The sequence below is a fragment of the Pieris napi genome, chromosome 14 (assembly GCF_905475465.1).
Source record: "Pieris napi chromosome 14, ilPieNapi1.2, whole genome shotgun sequence".
NCBI lineage: Eukaryota > Metazoa > Arthropoda > Insecta > Lepidoptera > Pieridae > Pieris > Pieris napi.
The window spans coordinates 1153314-1173799 of NC_062247.1; the positions used below are offsets into that span (position 1 = coordinate 1153314).

The 20486-nt window shown below is 36.6% G+C and overlaps 1 protein-coding gene across 26 annotated transcripts in view; it reads left to right on the forward strand.

Moving 5' to 3' along the window:
- LOC125056039 (voltage-dependent L-type calcium channel subunit beta-2) overlaps nucleotides 1-20486 on the forward strand; it is a 151422-nt gene that overhangs the window by 124674 nt on the left and 6262 nt on the right. For 8 of the 26 annotated variants that reach the window (XR_007117988.1, XR_007117989.1, XR_007117990.1 and 5 more), the window contains exons 1-10: nucleotides 4783-4888; nucleotides 7482-7522; nucleotides 11443-11559; nucleotides 13603-13722; nucleotides 14453-14648; nucleotides 16381-16398; nucleotides 17383-17608; nucleotides 18015-18138; nucleotides 18989-19129; nucleotides 20227-20394. Coding sequence is in view for 20 of the 26 variants with exons in the window: in XM_047658891.1 (XP_047514847.1) it covers nucleotides 4849-4888; nucleotides 7482-7522; nucleotides 11443-11559; nucleotides 13603-13722; nucleotides 14453-14648; nucleotides 16381-16398; nucleotides 17383-17608; nucleotides 18015-18138; nucleotides 18989-19129; nucleotides 20227-20394 (1191 nt within the window). In the remaining 6 variants the exon portion in view is untranslated. Of the gene's footprint in view, nucleotides 1-4629; nucleotides 4889-7416; nucleotides 7523-11442; nucleotides 11560-13602; nucleotides 13723-14452; nucleotides 14649-16380; nucleotides 16399-17382; nucleotides 17609-18014; nucleotides 18139-18163; nucleotides 18288-18988; nucleotides 19130-20226; nucleotides 20395-20486 lie in introns of those variants that run through there. The other 18 variants (XR_007117986.1, XR_007117987.1, XM_047658871.1 and 15 more) reach the window with 12 other exon arrangements.

Here is a 20486-nt window from a genome sequence, read left to right on the forward strand (position 1 = left end):
TTAGCTATATGCTTGTTAAGATGCTGAAGAGTAGAGCCAGATTTAGAGCTCTGGAGGCTTCAGGGTAACAAAGTAGTGGAGGCGCCTGGCCCCAAATTATTTTCCAAATAAAATTAAAATAAACGAGTTTATCAATAAATATTTTAATTATTTATTGTGAAACCAAGTAGATTCTTTTAGTATTTAACAAACATATAAAAATATATCAAAAGAAAAGTTGTTTACTAGTCGGAATTTAATATATTTTTTAGTTCCAAAGTCTCTAATGTGGGGACCCTCTTTTGAGGAGGCCCCGGAGCTATGGCCCCGGTTGCAATCCCCTAAATTCGGTCCTGCTGAAGAGACTGCCTGGGACTGGGCTATACTCTCGTATATGTCGCAACTCCGATGAATTAGTAGTCGCTGCGCTTGAAAGTCAGCAAACCAGAGTGAACAAAATGTGCACCCAATGTGCCTCTTCATAGCAGCATAACTTTAAAAAAAATCCGTATGGAAATAGTGATTTTCCTTAAGTGAAGAATCTGCCTGAATTAATTAATTTTAACATAATTCAAGTGTCAGTTGTCAAGTATCAACGGTCTACAACAATACTGATGTCAATGTTTGAGGTGGCAAAATGAAGCTGGTTTTTCTACGTTAGTTAGATTTCAAAACAAAACATTTGTTATTGATAAGCTCCCTGGAATTTAAATCGTTCTGATTATGAATGGATGACTCATACATCTTTCATCAGTATTTAGTTATTTTGGGAGAAATGAGCGGCTATTTGGGTTGAACGTGAAAAATATGTATAATTTTTTTATATAAGATTTGTTTATGCACTTCTTGTACTTTATTCACCATATTTCTGTTTTTAGTTTTTCCCTTACTAGGGTTGCCTGTAAGAGATCGCTTGTTAGCGATAAGGCTGCCCGTTGCATCCCTTATAATTTTTATGAATTGTGTGCTGTGTTTTTTCTTGCAATGCAACGAAGTATGAATAAATAAATCAATGGCGCTGCAACCTTTTTAGGTCTCAGATATCTGTATCTGTTTCATGACCATTTGTCAATAGGCAAGAAGATGATCAGCCTGCCACAAGCTGTCGACTTGGGTCTCCACGGTGCGATTTCCTCACGATGTTTTCCCGTTCGAGCGAATTTTAAATGCGCACATAGGAAGCACAAGTCCATTGGTACACAGCCGGGGATCGAACCTATCCCTATAGAGTCTCACGCTGAAGCCACTAAGCCAATACGGCTTGTTAAAAATATATATAGAAAGAAAAATTCACTGTTGTGTTTGGGGCTAAGGTTTGTAACGTCTTCAGTATTAACCTCTGATAGCTCTGGATTATTAATATTCCTCCATTCATAATAATCGTACGAGTTTCAAGGTCGTTTTGTGGATTCCAGGATTAACACCGACAAAGAATTTCATTAGCTGCTTTATCGCCTAGAACAATATGTCCTGTAGCCTGTCTAGACACGGCGTACACATGACGCTAAGTGTGTCGTCACAATTAGGTCACAGTGATGTCAACTCCCGACAGCAAAAGTGCGCTGAAGATTTGGGAAAGCGCTACATTTCGTCGCTTTTCCATAATTTTGCGGTAAAAGTGACCTTCTTTTTTCTGGCAAAAAAATCTCAAGCGGTTAAAAAAGTGCTAGATTAAGAGCAAATTTTTTTGAGCGCTGACAAATTCAAGATCCCGCTGGCTGTCCCGCTGTAGCGGTCATAGCGCTAAGTTGGCATCAGTGTTAGGTCAACGTTCCATCGATCGGTGGTGTGCGCATGCGTCACCATCTCAAACGAATATTTATTTTATAACTTAAACAATAAGAATCAAATTTCCGTCATTCTCAAGCCACTGCAGTTTTCGTTACTTTGGGACTTCAGAAGGAAAGTTAATAATTTTAGGTTGACTTTTACTGTTAAATCCTTTCTGTTTTGTAACATTAATAACACTGGTTTACGAGTTGAGGTCCTAGTTTCGGATCCCGTGATATAACGACCTTTATCTTAGTCCTAGTGCAGTCCCTATGCACAGACAGTTGAACAACCACAAATTTCCTATAATATGTCTGGACTATATTGTACTGTTTGTTTATCTCTGTACGAGCCAAGGCATATACATTTTGCTCACAGGCTTTCTTAGTTTTATACGCATGGCGATTTCCTAAATCGTCGGAGTTACGCCCCGAGAGTTACATTACATTCGTTTCATAGCAATTAGCATTTAATTATTACGGTTATATAAGAATGCGAGTGGGTAATAGAGTAAAAATAGAATCCAAAATTAAAGAACCCCGATGACCCAAGAACCGTACAGACTCAGAGTGATGTCGATATACCTAAGCAAGTTACTTTAAATGATATACAAAAAAGTGCGTTCGTACAAAGTACGCAATGTCAGAAGTGAAACGTCTTAGCATACAATTTTTTAAGTCTTGTTCATATTTATACAAATCTTAAACTTTAGATTTCCGAGACTTAGAGGGAGGGAAAAAGGAAGATATGTTATGAATTTAATGAATTTAATTGTCATTAAAATATTAAGTGTCGAAAATTAATACAAATTATAAATTTAATTTATTTCTTCGATAATAAAACACGTGGTATTTTTGCTCTCTCCCTTTTCTTCGACAAAAACGCTGCACATCTTCATGAAACTTATATTATTATTATTGCGTTTTATCCGTAAAAAATTTACCCTCATGCGCCCAAAGAACTTCAAAAACTATAAATCTGATTACAAAATCCTTTCAATGGGCGCCGTTTGCAAATTCGAATCATTCAGACACCTCGGTACATGAACGGAGGAGCTATACTTAATACATAAAAAATTTGACGTCGAATTGATAAGCACATTCTGATCTTTTTCTACCACAATAAATAAAATAAAAATATAACGAAGAAACGAATCAAGATCTGATAAAAATTTATCCAAAACACTCACAGTTATTTATGTTTCTATAAATATAATATAGAATAGATAACAGGAGGCAAACGGGCCGGAGGCTTACCTGATGTTAAGTGATACCACCGTCCTGGACTGATACTGGATACTGGACACTCAATACCAGAAGGCTCGCAAGTGAAGGCAGGCCTTTTAAGAATTGGTGCGCTCTTTACTTGATGGACCCTAAGTGGAATTGAAATACTCCAGAGGGCAGCTGGTTCCACATAGTGGATAGTTGTTATGAATTCATCAATATGCTCTCAATAATATGTGGATACTAACTTCTATTCCTACTACTAAACTTACCAAGGTGTTTGAAAATGCAGTACCTAAAAGAAGGCTGTACACATCAAAAGTTAAATAATGTATATGGGTATTGCTTGGTCTGTTGTCTGTACCGGAACAAACTGTTGTCTCTAGTCGAAAACTCGAAACCGGACGGGTCGACTAAATCCAGTCCGATTTAACCTCAAGAAGACACAAGTTGCGCGTTTTACGATAAAAAAACATTCTTTCTAGCTACTCTTTTCTTCGAGTAGTACCGGAATAAACTGGTGTCTGTAGTCGAAACTCTGCTCCGTGGAGTCTTGGCCTGATTTCGTTTGTCTAAATCTAGTCCAATTTAATGCCAAAAAGAAGCTAAATAAGGAAAAAGAAGAAGAAGAAGAAATTTTCCGCAAAAAAAAAACACCCTTTGCCGCTCTTCTCTTTGAAAACACTCTCCCTTAAAGCCACAGCTGGCATTGGAAAACTGGGCGTTGACACGTGTGTTTAGTTCCGCGGTATTTTTAACGGAAAAACTAAATTAGCCTTCGTGAAGCTTGATGTGCTAAGCACGGCGAGACGGCAAGAAAACAGCATACTTAAACGGCCGGCTTCGCATTCTCCAGATTTGCTCTAGCATTGAGTATCTATGGTAGTCATCTCTGTCTATCACATATCAGGTGAGGTTCCTGCCCGTTGTGAGACCCTGTAAAGACAATCATGTCATCAATATAATCAATGGTAGCCCCTATCTGTTCGCTTATATCTTGTCACACAAACACGGTTATAATTAATAATAATTACTGAAGTAACCTCCAACAGTTTATATTATTCTTTCAGTTGGGATACGAAAAACAAAGTCCGGCTACTATCTGGAATAATCTAGTGTTCAAAAACAGCTGGTAGTTTCCTACAAACATATTATGTTAAAGGAATTGTGTTTTCCTTCCCATTTTAAATTGCAAAGCTCCATTTCTGAACTCTTGATAATATTTTAAATTTTTAAAGCTTTGTTTCAACATCCAACTCTAGACAAAAATGTTTTAGTTTTAATTACTTCGTCACCTACATGCACCGCAGTAGATGAAAGTATATAAGTACAAGACTATATATAGCTTACAGATGGATGTAAATAAAATAAGCTTTAGATATCATTGACTAACTGACAATTGTTGGTAGGTAAACCATCTCGATGAAGCTACAATTTTAACACACAAAGCAAGAATTTTCCGCCCTATAATTGTTATGTACCTTATTATGCAAACGCACGTTCGACTTTCATTAACTATTTACATTTAAAAACACATGTTTATTGAACCCTAATATTTACCCTGTTGCGAAAGCAAGCGATGCGCGCGCACCTCATTCACCCGCCCGGGACGCGGGGTGCGGGGCATAGCAATCGCGGGGGAGGGGTGCGGTTACCGTTAGTTTCCGTGTGTTCGCGCGGCCGTCGGGGTGACCGCGCGGCCGATGCGTGGCCACAACGGCCGACCACGACGGAATCCCTTTGGTGGTCCAAGGTGGCCACCATCTCCAGCCACCATGTCGTAACATGATGGGTTACAACAGTCAAGGCCACGGTTACAACAAATTGTTCGCTCAGGTGCGTGCGCAGTGCGTTTTATAAGCGATACTGGAAGATGGGCTTCAGCCGCGTATGGAATTTCTTGTTAAATCTCGGTAATGTCGGATTACGCTAGGATCCAGGAAGTGGTTTCCAGTATACTTACCAGCTAAATGGCGTACAGTTTGTTTGAATAAGACTTGTTTGTGTTTATCTATCGTTTGTAACATTGGTTCTATCAACTCCTCTCTCGTCCTCATATATTTAGTTGTACATACTACATCATAATCGAATTTGACCCATCGTGTAATAGGATTAACTTGGAGTAGTAATTCCCCATAAATTTAGCAACTCATTGTCCATTCGATGTGGATTGAAGCGATGACGCTATTTAGCCTGGTTTTTATCAGTCTATTATCGTGTCAGTAACGAGATTGTAATGACACTGGTGATTGACGTTGCTTCAGTCAAGTACTCTAATAAAAAAGCTAAGAAAACAATTTGCTCCAACCGCTAGTAAAGTTAATATAGAAATCAAATTTTGAATCACTTTCGCCTCATTTTACTATCAGTAATTTAAAAATAAACTCCTTAAAGTTTTTGAGTCGAACCATAGAGAATATTAGACCGTCAATTCTTGTAATAATAGGTACAAATTTAATTAGTCCTCTTGAAAGTTGTTCTCTCTTGAGCAGTTAGATGAGATGCAAGTTTAAGCAAGTCCGTTTACGTCAAAACATTTAACTGACATCAAAACAATAAAAGACTAATAATAATCACGAACAGTTCTATTAATAAAAGTTAACCGCCCGTGCTACAAAGTTAGGATTTCAATAACATACCAAAATATTTAGCTAAAACATTGTTAATCCAAACTACGTCAAACCCAGATATTCTATTTCTAGTGTATAAACACTGATTCACTTTCATCCATAAGTGTATCTTCTATCTTTGGAAGATTATTATTGTTTTTGAAAAATTAACGTTGGTCAATTGTCAATGTCTCTACTTTGACACGAAAACTTTCGTCATTATATTTAACAATGCTACATATATTTTAATCTGTAATAGTCTAATTTTTAAATAATACAACAATTTGAAGTTTTAATTGCTCAATCTGCAGTGATTATTAAAGAAGCTTCTGGAATTAAGTGGCTATCTTGGCTGCGTACAAAAATGAGTGTATACTGTATAGGGAATGGAATGTGGGGGTTGAACATTTAAATGACGTCATTGATATCGCCGCCTGTCTGCCGCCAACCAAACCCTGACCAACAAACCTCTGAGATAATCGATAATACTGGCCGAATAGCAAACTTTTTGTTAACTCATTGAAATAATACTTTATATTAAAACACAGAGCTCTTTGCTAAAGATGTTAAAATACATGCAGATTTTATTTGTAGAGTTATTAGCTTCATTATTCGCACGTCCAGTGTTTTAGTCTTAGTAATTTAGTATTTGTAGTGCATTCAGTATTTAGTTCTTATAGTAATTATTTGTTTTTTCTCACACGCTTACACTAATTAAAGCTAGCTATATGTATGTTGCTTTTATTGCGCTTCATTTTTATCACGTCATTAATTCATAATTTCTATTCTCTTTGAAGGTTCTCTATATGTTTGAATACTGCATGTTTTTGTATGTACATTGTCACAAACGCGGACCCAGCTCTAGAGGTTACTGTTACTGCCACTCAAAGATTAACCAAGTGCGACTCGTTCACATAGAAGTACAGAGGTATCTCGATAATTTGAATCTCTAGATAAATTTTTCCCCATCGATTAATTGAATAAAATCAATGTAATTGGTCCCTTCGGTAATTTGAAGTTGAGGGAATAGTATCTGCAACATGCGATCATTTGAAGTCCAGGTTTCTCTATATAAATTGAAGTGTTTATCACGCACGGACCTGTCGTTTGTTTGACTGAAGTTGCTCACTCAATAAAAGATTACGGACTTTCGAAATAAAAATTTGTGAATTGTATTGAATTGTTAATACATAATATATAGAAATAATAAATCACGAATTTTGATCAAACCCCTATTTACTTAAAATCCCCCACGTTGTTATTTAAACGCTAGTATAAATATTATTTATACTAGCGTTTAAATATTTTATTATATAATTTGAAACAAGAATTTCAAATTATCGAGTGTCAACTATATAATATGATTTAAATAATTAAATAATGCTCACATTGCAACTAAAGTTCTTTATTAATCACATCTAGACTCAATTAATACAGATCTCATAAATTTTAACTGTCTTTTGCTGTATTAAGAAAGAAAAATAAAAGCCAGAAGAGACATAATTTCGAAATAAAAATTTGTGAATTTTATTTAATGGTTAGTATATAGAAATAATAAATCACGAATATTGATCAAACTCTTATTTACTTGAGTCCCCCTCGTGGTTAAACTCGTAATTTGATCGCTTGTTATTTTGAACTCCCCTTGAGTTTTAAATTATCGAGAGTCGACTGTTTGATATTCGAAACTATGGTAAATGAGCAGAATTTAGAAATATCACGACAAAGGCAGGGCACGCCCATGCTGGATCCGCGTCTCTCCAAAAAAATCTCTTTAAATTGCCTTTTTATATTTGCATGTATGTAATTATTTTATGCGAATCTATTTGCAGATTAATTTGTGCATTATAAATATGGTGGGCATGTGTGTCTGATTTTTCTTGTGCGTTGCATGCAGTGGGCGTTCGCGCACGTCAAATGAAAAACTACAAGCCGCTGGTAAGAATTTCCTTTGCTTTTTGTGAAAATGCGTTTTTCGTTTCCCGTTATCTTCGTTGCTGTTTTCCGAAATAAAACTTTGATTTTATGATGTATGAGAGCGTGAAACGAAAAATGCAGAATTTTATTACACTATACACTTCCTATTTATATGTTAATATCTTTTTTTTTTAATTCTTTGATCAGTAACACAAAAATTTCTTTATGATTACAAATTGTTAAGTTGGGACTGTGTTCTCTTTAAGAATGTCTCTTTAAACTGTATTATCGCTATAAAGAATTTTTTTAAAGTAAAATATACAATTGGTCGGCGGTTTGGATTCCCGTCGAAACAATAACAGTTTTAGCAGCCCCTAAAATTTAATATTAGCAACCCGACCCGTTTCGCTCGGGCAACATTGACCCGTAAACCCTACAAATTATATACCTACAACTTCTTCATGAAAAGGTAGATATATGATCTATCTATCACCAATGTGAAAACTGCAATAATTTCCGTGTTTGTTTGTATGTTTTTGAGTTCATCGCGAACAGAGAGACTTTCTCGCTGATCGGAGTGTCAAGGTCGTCATCGACGGAGCTGTTCCAAACTTAAACCCGTGAATGCTGGTGTCCCATAAGGCTGTGTCCTATCCCCGATTCTATTTATTCTGCATATCAATGTAATGTTGCAACTTAGTAACATTCACTGCACTGACGACACTGCTGATACTCTTTACACTGACCAGGCAGGTATTTCTCGGGCAGTTATCGATGAGTACCGGAACAAACCTGTGTCTGAAGTCGAAACTCTGCTACGTGTAGTTTTGGACTAGGGTAGACTAAATCCAGTCCAATATAATCCCAAGAAGACACAAGTTGGCGCGTTTTCTCTTAAAGCCACAGCCAGCATCGGAATACTTGGCGTTGACATATCGAACGACGTTCAGTTTCGCGGTCATTTGGTGGGAAAGGCTAAATTAGCCTCCAAAAAGCTTTCTGTGCTCAGCAAGGCAAGACGGTACATCACTCCGGGCCACCGCCTGCAACTGTATAAAGTGCAAATTCGGCCCCACATGGAAGTACTGTCTGGGCGGGAGCTTCCCAGTACCAGCTCCTTCCACTTGACCGTTTTCAACGAAGAGCGGTTCGAATCGTCGACTACCAATCCCTTTCCGAGCAGCTTGATCCCTTGGTGTTGTGTAGTGATAGCAGTGTTGGCCTAGTGGCTTCAGCGTGCGACTCTCATCCCTGAGGTCGTAGGTTTGATCACCGGCTGTGCTCGAACGGTGACGGAAAAAAACCGACGTGTTTTAGACCCAAAAAGTCGACGGCTGATCATCTACTTGCCTATTAGATTGAAAAATTATCATAAAACAATTTATCTAAATGCTTCGAAAACGAGTAAAACATGCTAACAGACTGAGGAAGGAGAAACGTATTTTTCCCATGTGTAAGCTTTCTAAAGAAAGAAAGACTATGAAATTTCGTTAACGAAACACAGTAAGTAAATTTTTAAAACAATGAAAAACTGACGATCAAACTAAATTAAAAAAAAAATCAACCCTTCTTAACAATCAAATTGTCCCCCTGTGGGGCGTAGGCTCCACGTTGGGAAACACTAGTGTAGAGTGTAGTGTGCGATTCCCCGTTTCCCAAATCTTGCTTTCATCTCAAAGCAAAATATCACTCGGCTGCATGTATCTGAAAACACTCGTATATCGAATGTCGTATGTCGAAGTACCACTGTATGTGTTCTTGCTATGTTTGTGATCATGTACTATGTTTTCTTATGGTTTTGTTTACGACTGAATCTCACGAAAATTAATGAATCAGTTGCCGCGTTACGACCGTAAGAATAACAGACTATGATTCAAGTGTTTACTCTGGCTTCAGATTTATTTATTTATTTTTTATTTTATATTTATTTAGAGAGTGTCTTGAGAGAGTCATATTTAATCTTGGTCTTTGTCTGCTAGATGTCGCTGCAAATCTGACTAAGCTGTCAGTTTTACTAAAATGCATTTAAGAATTAGGTTTTAGGTGCCATAGTCCGGTCAATTTAGACATCCAAGGTTACAATAATTCGCACTTGGCTGAATATTGGTATGATTGCTCAATACACTATTATAAAGGAAATGTGAAAAGTCCTCATCGATCCGGCTCGTGCAAAAAAATTTACTCGGGGTCCAAGATCACAAAAACGGGTTTTTCGCGATTTTCAGCAAGATGGTAAGTTTTATCATAAAATTAGTTTAGAGAAAAATTGTAGATCAGATAATTATCTATAAAAAATGTCTAAATACTTTTTTTCCTAAGAGCCACCGTTTTTGAGATATAACGATTCAAAAAGTTGAAAGAGTTGTAATCGTCATAATATGCACACGTTTCCAAGCCACCTTTGAGGTAGTGTACTTAGCGCGTTTTTTTAAATGTGGTTTCCCCGGTAGGCCTATTCCACTGATCTTTTATGATTCTGTTTAATTTGAAACTATTGAATAACAAAAAATAAGAAAATTTATCCGTCTGAATCTAAATCATCATTAACTTCTGCTTTCTCTTGTTCTTGTTCTTCTTCTCTTCCTTCTCCTTCTTTATCTTCTTCATTCTGGGTGTTAATAAATTGTCCCAATAATGACACATCGCATGTCTCTTCGTCAACATCAAATGAATCTTCAATTGTTGGCAATTAAACATTGGAGCATGACCGGCCTTGACAGTTAGAACATGCTACAGAACAAAACAGTCCAACTTTTTTGCAACCACATTTAGCACTACATCCCTTTTTACAGTTGCAAAAAATGGTGTATAGTAGTTTTTCTGGTGCAGTTGGAAGTAAAGTCTGAACTGGCTCTAATGAATTGTCGACCAACATCCAACCCCAGTCTTTTGGGTCAAACTGATTACCAAGCCACACTTGAACTTGGTAATATACCCGAAAAAGATGTTAATGAGCAGCCGCTGAGGTTGGAGGAAGACATGCTAACTGCACTTGTTTTTTATTTCGAGTATTTTTAACGAAACATGCATATCTGAATTTATCTAAGCACGTAATATTTTTAGGAGCACCATACATAGTGAGAAGAAAGCGAATTCCGTTGGTGATAACTTCTTGTGGAGTTGAATTACTCTTTTTAAAAACTAAAAAATAGGTTACAATAAACACGTGTTTTCACTCCAGAGCGATGTTGCTGAAGGTTACACTGGCGTAGAAAATAAAGGACTGGGTTTTTTTTTACCCGAAATTTTCATATTTTATATGTCTCAGTCACACTGACCGATAGAACGATATTTTTGCTTGTATTACGGCTTCAGTGATGTATATACGTGGTGTACTTATACATATTATGACGATTACAACTTTTTGCTGAAAATCGCGAAAAACCCATTTTTGTGATCTTTGACCCGGAGTAAATTTTTTTGCACATGCTGGTTCGATGAGGACTTTTCACATTTCCTTTATAATAGTGTATTGAGCAATCCTACCAATATTCAGCCAAGTGCGAATTATTGTAACCTTACCCCTATTTTTTAGTCTAATTTGACCGGATTACCACGTTGGTCTCAAAAATAAAATGTTAGTTATTCTGGAAATTGACTTTAATTTTATTATAATTATTCAATTTATGTCGTAATCAATGCAGAAGTACAACCATAACTTGGATTATTTCCGCTTTAATCCAGCAGTATTTTGTTTTTATTCCAACTACAAAGCTAAAGTTTAGGTCAAATTAGATTTTGTTTTACGTTCAATATTTGCGTGTCACAATGCGTATGTAATACAAGAGTAATAACACAAACATCGAAATTAGCAAAAAGGCCAACAACGCACGTGCGAGCCTTCTGGCAGTCAGGCCTCCTACCCGTTTGCCCCCTGTTATATAAAATAAAGCATCAATCAAGATATTTTTAATGCTATATAGAGGCGCTTACCATTTCAGGGCTCAGCGGATTCAAACTATTCACAACCATCTTCAGAGCTGTCGCTGGACGAGGATCGGGAGGCCCAGAGACGGGAGAAGGAAGCCCAGGCCCTGCTGCAGCTGGATAAGGCGAGGGTAAATATTTTAACAAACAAACAATTTCCGCAAATATTCAAAATATACACACTTATTAACATCAATTGTAAATTTATATTGACTGCCAGTTCTCAATACAAGAGCGTAGCACGGAGAAGAAATTAAACTACGAACTCTTTTTATCACTTTATAATGAAGAAGGAGAGAAAGAGAAACATTAATTCTTTATCGGGCAAACTCTGTTGATTTTTTTAAGTCGTTACCATGTTTTACTTTCAGTACGCTCCAATGCTAACAAAAATTATGTAGCTATGCTATGCTAGTATAAATTATTTAAAATTTTATTACCGCGCGAACTTACATGCGACAATGACATCTATTTTTAAAATGAAAGAGATAAATTCTCTTGTTATTATTATTACGAAACTGTAAATAATAGAAGTGGAAAACGCCAATTTCGAGGAAATATAGCGGAGTTAGAACCTGGGACGGTTCTACGAAAGGGAATGGTAAAATGTTTAATAGGAAAACGAGAATGAAATCAAGGCAACCATAAAAGTTTAACATTTCATATAAAACATTTTTGAGAGCAAAAAGCTTATGGCTTCTAACAATTTTATATATTTTTTTTATACAATAGGGGCAAATGAGCCTACGGGCGCCCAAAAAGGGCAGCCCATGGACAGCTATTTTTAGTGGGTGCATTGCCGGCCTTTAAGAGTACACCCTAACTTTGAATAGTTGGAGGTACCTTCCAGGGAAGGCCCCCCCCCCACTGGGAGTCGATTCCACAGTTTGCTAGTTCGCAAAAGAAAATACACTAACCTAACTAACTAAACTGAGTTCAGACACGTCTCATTCGAATTTTTCGCGATTATATATTAAACAGTACTTATTGGTGCTGGATATATTCGGTAGTGATCTGATCAATTTTAAAGAAAGCATTGTTAAGAGCCTATCTCATACCTAATCTGCTGTTTTTCTGGTAATTTTTTTCTACTTAACAAAAATTGCTAATATTTTTTTTTGTTTATGTTTACCAAAATTGTCAAATATTTATAAAAGATAGCTTGTAACATATACTGTAGATGCATTAAGTATGATGTGGTATACTTCAATAAATAAATAAGCTATTTTACTTACTAGGCTAAGACTTAGATACAATAAACATTTTTGTATTAAATCTTTGTTCTATTTTTGTATCGATGTGACCTTTATGTTTTAAGGTTTCATGGCTTCGAAGCCTTCGTTATCTCCACCTACGTAATTAAATGTCAAGATCAAATTACACTATTTCTAGGATGCGTAAGCCCCAATCACCTTGCAGGATTACTGACAATTCTCTCCCTGGGTCGGCAAGTCCGTCACCATGTTTTACAACGGTGTATAATTTTGACTGACTTTGACTTGACAAGTCCATCTCGTTGCGATCATCTACGTCATCTTTTGACTTCGGTGTTGCTTATGCAGTGGCGGATTTACCAGCAGTCTGAGTATGCTGGGCTGGAAATCGGTTCCCAAATTTGCCGCCCTGGGCGGGATTTTTGAAGTTATACTTTTTTTTGGCGCCTTAGGGAAAAATGATGAGAGTAAATTTTTTCTTTGGTTAGTGTGTTTTTTCTACAAACGTATATGGCGAAAAATAAAATTTTTGAAAAGATTTTTATCTTGTTACGCCTTTGGCGTAGTATCTCTTCCCGTTAGCCCGGACATACAACGACGAATATTTAAATCTTGACTTGTTTAAGCTATCTCAGAATCTTTAAAAGAGTGTGAAGAATATCCAAAGCGCTCAATCACCTGCATCATGAGCATACACATCCTCACGTACATACCCTCACTTTTACACCATCACACAACCGAATTAAGTATTACTTAGTATGTATGTATGTATTGAATATTTTTTTCCTTTTGAAACTGTTCAAAATTTTGTGTAAATGTTATGTATTCCATCTTTGGCTATATTAGCTAGATTACGAAATAAATGTATAAACTAATAAATCTTACTTAAGAAATAATATTTGTTGCCAAACCACTCCAGAATTTTGGGGAAACCAACTTATGATTCTCTGTTCCTTTCAGTCGAAGCCGGTTGCCTTCGCAGTGCGCACCAACGTTGCCTACGATGGAACCATTGACGATGATTCACCGGTGCACGGCAGCGCTATATCCTTCAAGGAGAGGGACTTCCTGCACATTAAGGTTCTATTTGCTTTTTATATAACAACCCCTCGATAGGAGGCTGACCTGATGATACCGCCGCCCATGGGCACTCACATTGCCGCAAGTGCGTTGCCGGCCTTTTGTCAAATTGGTTCGGAAATACTTCAGTGGGTAGCTGGTTCCACATAGTGGTGGTGCGCGGATAATGCTGCCTTAAAAAACGCGGAATGGAATGACGGACTTCGAGGTGACGGGTGTATTTATGGAATTGTACTATTAAGTTTGTTTTATTGTTGTCAAATGAATAAACAATAAACATTTTTTTTTATCCTATTTTAATATTTATTAATTCACGTCATACTGACACCCTCAAATAATTTACAATAACTGCCCATATAGTATAAGATCCCGCTATACAACGACCTTCACCGAGATGCTTATTTAATGAAACTTATTTTATATTTAATTTAATATGTCAATAAATATAATCCATTTGGGTTGCCTAGCAAATTTCAGTCCAGAGTATGTTTAATTAATATTTAAAATTTTTTTTTTTTAAATTACGTTGCGTTGGAGTTTGATTGGACAGATAAGTGACTTATGACGCATTTCTACGTTTGTTTCTTACATATTTATGTATTCACAATGTGTAGTCGCGGATGCGTGGCGGACCTATGTCAACTTTGTCAACAACAATACAATGTTTTGCTGAACTTGCAGGAAGGAAGTTTCGTTCATTCTTCTTTTAACAAGCTAAAAACATTTTCAGGAGAAATACGACAACAACTGGTGGATCGGTCGCAAGGTTGAAGTGGACGCAGACGTGGGCTTCATTCCGTCCCCGGTGAAGTTGGAAGCGGTCCGTTCGGGGCTCGGCAGGGGCCGGTACCCGCGACCAACTTCCGGCTTGGCCCCAAACCCCTCGCAGACGCTCCCCAGCCGAGGTAGCACTCCCCCCACGCCCGGTACGTCACGCGCAGACCATTACACGCAATCGTGTAGTTGCTCTTCACGACTCCTGCTATCCTGGTACTTTGAGGAATTTCAGCTTAATTATATATCTACTATTTGCTGACCCGGCAAACGTTTGTTTTGCCATGTATATTAAGGAAACATTTTTTTAAGTTCAATAAAAATAACTATCTACTATAATAAAAAATAGGGGTTGATCGTAGAGGGTTGAAAATTAGGGAAAAAACAAAAAATATTTTTGGGGTGGACACCACTTATATATTATCTATATATACTATATAGAAAGATAGATAGTAGACGATTCTCAGACTTCCTGAATATGAATAAAAAAATTCATAAGAATCGATCGAGCCGTTTCGGAGGCGTATGGGAACGAACATTGTGACACGAGATTATATATTAGATTAAATTTAATTATTTTGTTTTATTTTTTTTATATCTTTTGACATTTTTTTTGAATAATTATAAATTTCAATATACATATGAATTATCCAATGAATGAACTAGTTCATAATGAAAGAAGTGAAACTATTTTTTTTAATGTATTAATTTTTTACCGGAGTCGTGAGGAGTATAAATTTTTGTAGATTAATCATATCCTATGGACATTGTCAATTCAATTGCGTAAAGATATCAAATTAATAAACCTTTGAGTGAATTATAAATGCCCTTGTCCGTAGGAACCATACAATAAGGCTTTTAGACACGACTTGAAACTTTTTTTTTATAAAAAGGTTTCACTTCGTGCGTTTCTGTACAACGCAGTTGATGTTTTGTAAACGGCTTTTTATGTTAATTGAATGATCAAATTTTCTAAAATTGATGTGGTTAAGTTATTATAACAAGTGACGTTTATTATCACACCTATATATTATATAGTCGAGCACTTTTTGAAGTTCTTTTGGCGCGTTAGGAAAAAATGATGAGAGTAAAATTTTACGTGCGCGCGCACACGGTCACAAAAAACCGACACCCTAAGCTATAGTCAACATTTTAGTTTTTTCCATTGTTAGTGTCGTTTTTTCTACAAATGTAGAATAAAAATTTTGAAAAGATTTATCTTGTTACGCCAAAAAAGTATAACTTCTAACGCGTGACATAAGTACGTACACACGTTTTTTTTTCGAGGTGGCATAAAAAACGAGTTGAGCATGACGTACTGACCCAAATTGTATCGCAAATTCGGCTTTGTATATCGAGAGCAAACAACGTCTATGGCGAGAGAACGGACAGTTATTTGATTCATAAAACGAAAGTTGAAAAACTATTTTTTTTTGCATTTGTCGCGCTCCGCATCAAGACTGCTATGGTTACATTAGTACAAAACCACATTGGTTTTCTAAATTCTTGATTTATTATATTAAGCTGCGCAATCAATAAATAAAAAAATAAAAATTTCTTAGTCAACTATATAAATTTCCCCTTTATGTACTTAATAAAGCGTTAATTATGTAGAGTGAAGATACATTCGCATTAGTGAAAATACTCTATGTACAGGTTGAACAGACTTAAGAATATTTAAATCGGCCCGCGACAAATGCATGTAGAGTGAATGAATAAAAGATCTGTGATCTGTTTTAACGACAAAAAAGTTACGCACTTTTTTTATGAGTTTACAAGAATCAAACGTCACTTGTCAAAATATATTAAGCTGCTTTGTACCACCATTGTCACTCATTTCAGCAATAATTTTTCCTGGTTCACTGAAAAGTTTCATATTTTCAGATACGCCACACGACAGAGGTAAGCCATTTGTTAACCAGGAAATAAATGCTTGTTTTCACTTTCTTCATCCCACCTTCCATTGCTCCTGTAGTCTAAGATTCCACAGGTTATCTACGATTTTCTTTGCTGATTGATGCCTGGTTTCTTTTGGGTACTTAATAGCAGTACGAGTAATGAGGTTTTATAGTTTTTTACTACTCTCTTAAAATAAGAGAGTGATTTTATTATAAACTTATCTAAAAGAAACCTTATTTACTATTGTACTGTTTAAATTGATGTATATGTATGTGATTATGTAGATAGGACCCGCAATATATGTCAAAGCATGAATAATTTTTGTTTATACAAATGTCATAAGAACTTTAAAGTACCAAATCTGATAAAGCCTATTTGCCTGTTTGTGTTTAAACGTTTACCAAACGATTTGTTTAGTATATTTAGTTTGTACCATTTCTATAACTATCTGTAGTCTGTCTGTAGACGGGAAAAGTTAGGTAAGAAAGATGGCGCCGAAATTTTCTTATTACCAAAATGTTGTATGCTGTAAATCCTACAACCACATCTACATTTAGCTGTAAAATTCTCTCGAGTCTAGAGACAGACTCAAAGACGTAAATGAACTATAAATAAATAATCGGATTTGAAGGCAGAATACAAAATACCATCCGTATCACCTTGACTGATTCTTAAGGCAATTTCTGCCGCGCACCACAACTATATGGAACCAGTCGCCTACTGAAGTATTTCCGAACCAATTCGACTTAGGGTCCTTCAAGAAAAGAACGTACCAATTCTTAATAGGCCGGCAGCGCGCTTGCGAGCCTTCTGGCAGTGCGAGCGTCCATGGGCGGCGATATCGCTTAACATCAGGTGAGCTTCCTGCACGTCTGCCTCCTGTAACATTAAACAAAAAAAACTACTGATTTTACAGCCAGCTTTAAATTATTATTTATTATATTACCTTATTTGGCCAACAGCGAGAAATTAATAATTTGTTCCCAGGAGAGGACTCGGATACAGCCGGGCGAGGGCGTGGCGCTGGGGCGTTACCTACGGGTAAAGAAAAACGAAAGCCTTTCTTCAAGAAGCAGGAGGCTTGCACGCCATACGACGTAGTGCCTTCGATGAGACCCGTGGTTCTCGTGGGACCTTCGCTGAAGGGTTACGAGGTCACAGACATGATGCAAAAGGCTCTATTTGACTTTCTCAAACGGAGGTTTGAGGGAAGGTAAAAAATTTAAATGGGGATTTTGTTTAACAGGATGCGAAATTCTTCAATGTTTAGAATTACCACACTCTTGCATGGTCTAACATGATTCCGACACATCAAAGTCAAAGACAAAAGCCAAATTCATTTAGGTACACTTATAAATGTCAAAAAAGAAATATACATTAAATGCTTCTAATTTTCCATTTCCTGGCAGTTCTCAAATCAAGGGCGTAGAACGGAAAAGAAGAACTGGCTATAAACTCTCCGCCACTCTTTTTAAATGCCAAGTTTTTGTTTCACAAAATGTTTGTTAGCTGCAACTATTACACCATGTCCCATATAATTAATCATTAAAAAAAACTAATCCATCCAACCCCCAACCCACATAACCCGTAACTCGTGACCGAATCACTAACAATTTCAGGATAATAATAACGCGCGTGATGGCGGACATTTCGCTCGCAAAACGATCCTTACTCAACAACCCGTCGAAGCGAGCGATCATGGAGCGCTCGAACTCCCGTTCCACCTGTCTCGCCGAAGTGCAGGTATTAATCGTTTGACGTTTCACAGAATTATCATCACCAGAGTGACAGCTGACATATCTCTGGCGAAGAGGTCGTTGCTAAACAACCCGCCTAAGAAACCGTTGATGGACCGAGCCAATTCGAGAACGAATTGCTTGGCTGAAGTTCAGGTTCTGGCATGATTGTTTGGGCTGACCGACACTAACCAAATAAGTGGTGTAGATGCACTAATCACCCCCTAGAAAGCCTAGAGTTTCATACTAATACGGTGGATGAATTGTGTATTGCATGTTATGTTTATTAATTGTTTAATAGAACAGGGGGAAAACTGGCAGGACTCAGGCAGGCTCATCTGATGTTAAGTGATACTGCCGCCCATGGATACTCAATGCCAGTGGGTTCGCCGGGGCGTTGCCGGCCTTTTAAAAAAAAGGTTAAATTTTACAATGTTAGCGGTGATTTCGTTTTGACGACCCATAAAATTTCCGAAATGGGGCCGTTCAAGTATTACGTAAGCAGATTTACCCCCTCCCCTCCCCCCTTTTATCAGCAAAAGTAAGCCAAGCTCTCAAAATATAATAGTACATAAACGTATTATTTTTTATAGGAATCCTCGAAAATGCTTTTTGTTTTCATAGACAACATGTGGGTAATATGTGTAAAAAAGTTAATAATTACAATACAAGATCACCCCCCTCCCCCCTATGGTGCTTACGTGTCCCAACCCAATACCCAATGTGTCTGGTGGTGTGGTATAACATATGTTTATTTATTAATTGAGCTTTCGTGCTCTTTTTAGCAAAAATTTAGCAAAAAACTTGAGAGTATTAAATCTTCCGTCAGTTTCTGAGTAATTTTCTAATGTTTTCAGACGGAGATCGAGCGGATATTCGACCTGGCTAGGACGTTGCAGTTGGTAGTTTTGGACTGCGATACGATTAACCATCCCTCACAGCTCGCGAAGACCTCGCTAGCCCCGACCATTGTGTACCTGAAGATATCTAGTCCTAAGGTAATATGATTTGATAAAAGTGATTTTGCACGTTGGAAGAAAGATGTTCTAAAAATATGTAACTTTTGAGTTTCAGGATTTAAAAATTATTTATTTATTTTATTTATTAACACTTCGTTGCAAAAAACAATAAATCAAACACAATACAAAAAAAATTATAAGGGATGCAACGGGCGGCCTTATCGCTAATAAGCGATCTCTTCCAGGCAACCCTAGTTAAAGAAAAAACTAAAAAAAGAAACATGATTCGTGCGAGAAGTGCAGAAACAAATGTTATATAAAAAAATATATATATATACATAGTACCTTAATCTAAAGTAATAGAAAAAAAAATATTAACAACAGACTAAAAACTTAAAAGCTAATCTTACAAATACATGGACAGCAAATAGTGATGTAAAAGGAAACATAAGATTTATACAAGTCACGATTGATCAGGATAGGATAAGGTTAAGAAATGTTTATGCAGAAGAGTTTTAAAAGATGATAGAGAGGTAGCCAATCGTAAAATTAATATAATTTACCATTTTTTTTACTACGTTATACACGCTAGAGTCAGTGTTTCCCAACCTTTTTTGTGCCCCACCTTAGCGCTTCTAAAATTCTTAGGCCCCCCTATGTAACATACGAAATTTTGATTATTACAAAATTGAAGTGTTCATTTAAGAAACTTAAATGATAGGTTTTAGGAAGAAATCACTAGGAAATTGTTAACGAAACAATGAGTAAATTTTCAAAAAATAATTACAAAACTGAAATTCAAATTCAAAATAATTTTAATAAAGTGTTTTCTATATTAATTTGCTTCCTGGCGCTTGACGGTTGCTGCACAGAGATTTTCTATTAGGTTCCAATTTGGTTAGCTTCAGTTTCACGTCTCCACGTTGTGTTATATCCAGTCGATTTTGTTTGCCCCCCTTAACTACAAAATTGCCCCCCTGTAAGGCGTGGGGCCCACGTTGGGAAACACTGGATTAGACTCTACTATGGAACTTGTATGAAAATTAGTATTATACATTTCTTTAATTATATCTAACGACCTAAATTAAGTAGAAGTCAAATCAAAAAATTTTGTTTATTTATCTGAAATATTCCAGGTTTTACAACGATTAATAAAATCCCGCGGGAAGGGGCAAAGTAAGAACCTGTCGGTGCAAATGGTTGCTGCCGAGAAACTGGCTCAGTGTCCCAATGAGATGTTTGATCTCATCTTGGACGATAACCAGCTCGAGGATGCGTGCCAACGCATCGCGGATCATTTGGAAGTACGTATACGTGCAAAGTTCGTTCGTTCGTTCGAATAATAGAATTGTTTGATCTTTATTATAAATAGAAATATCGAACTTGCTTTTAATGA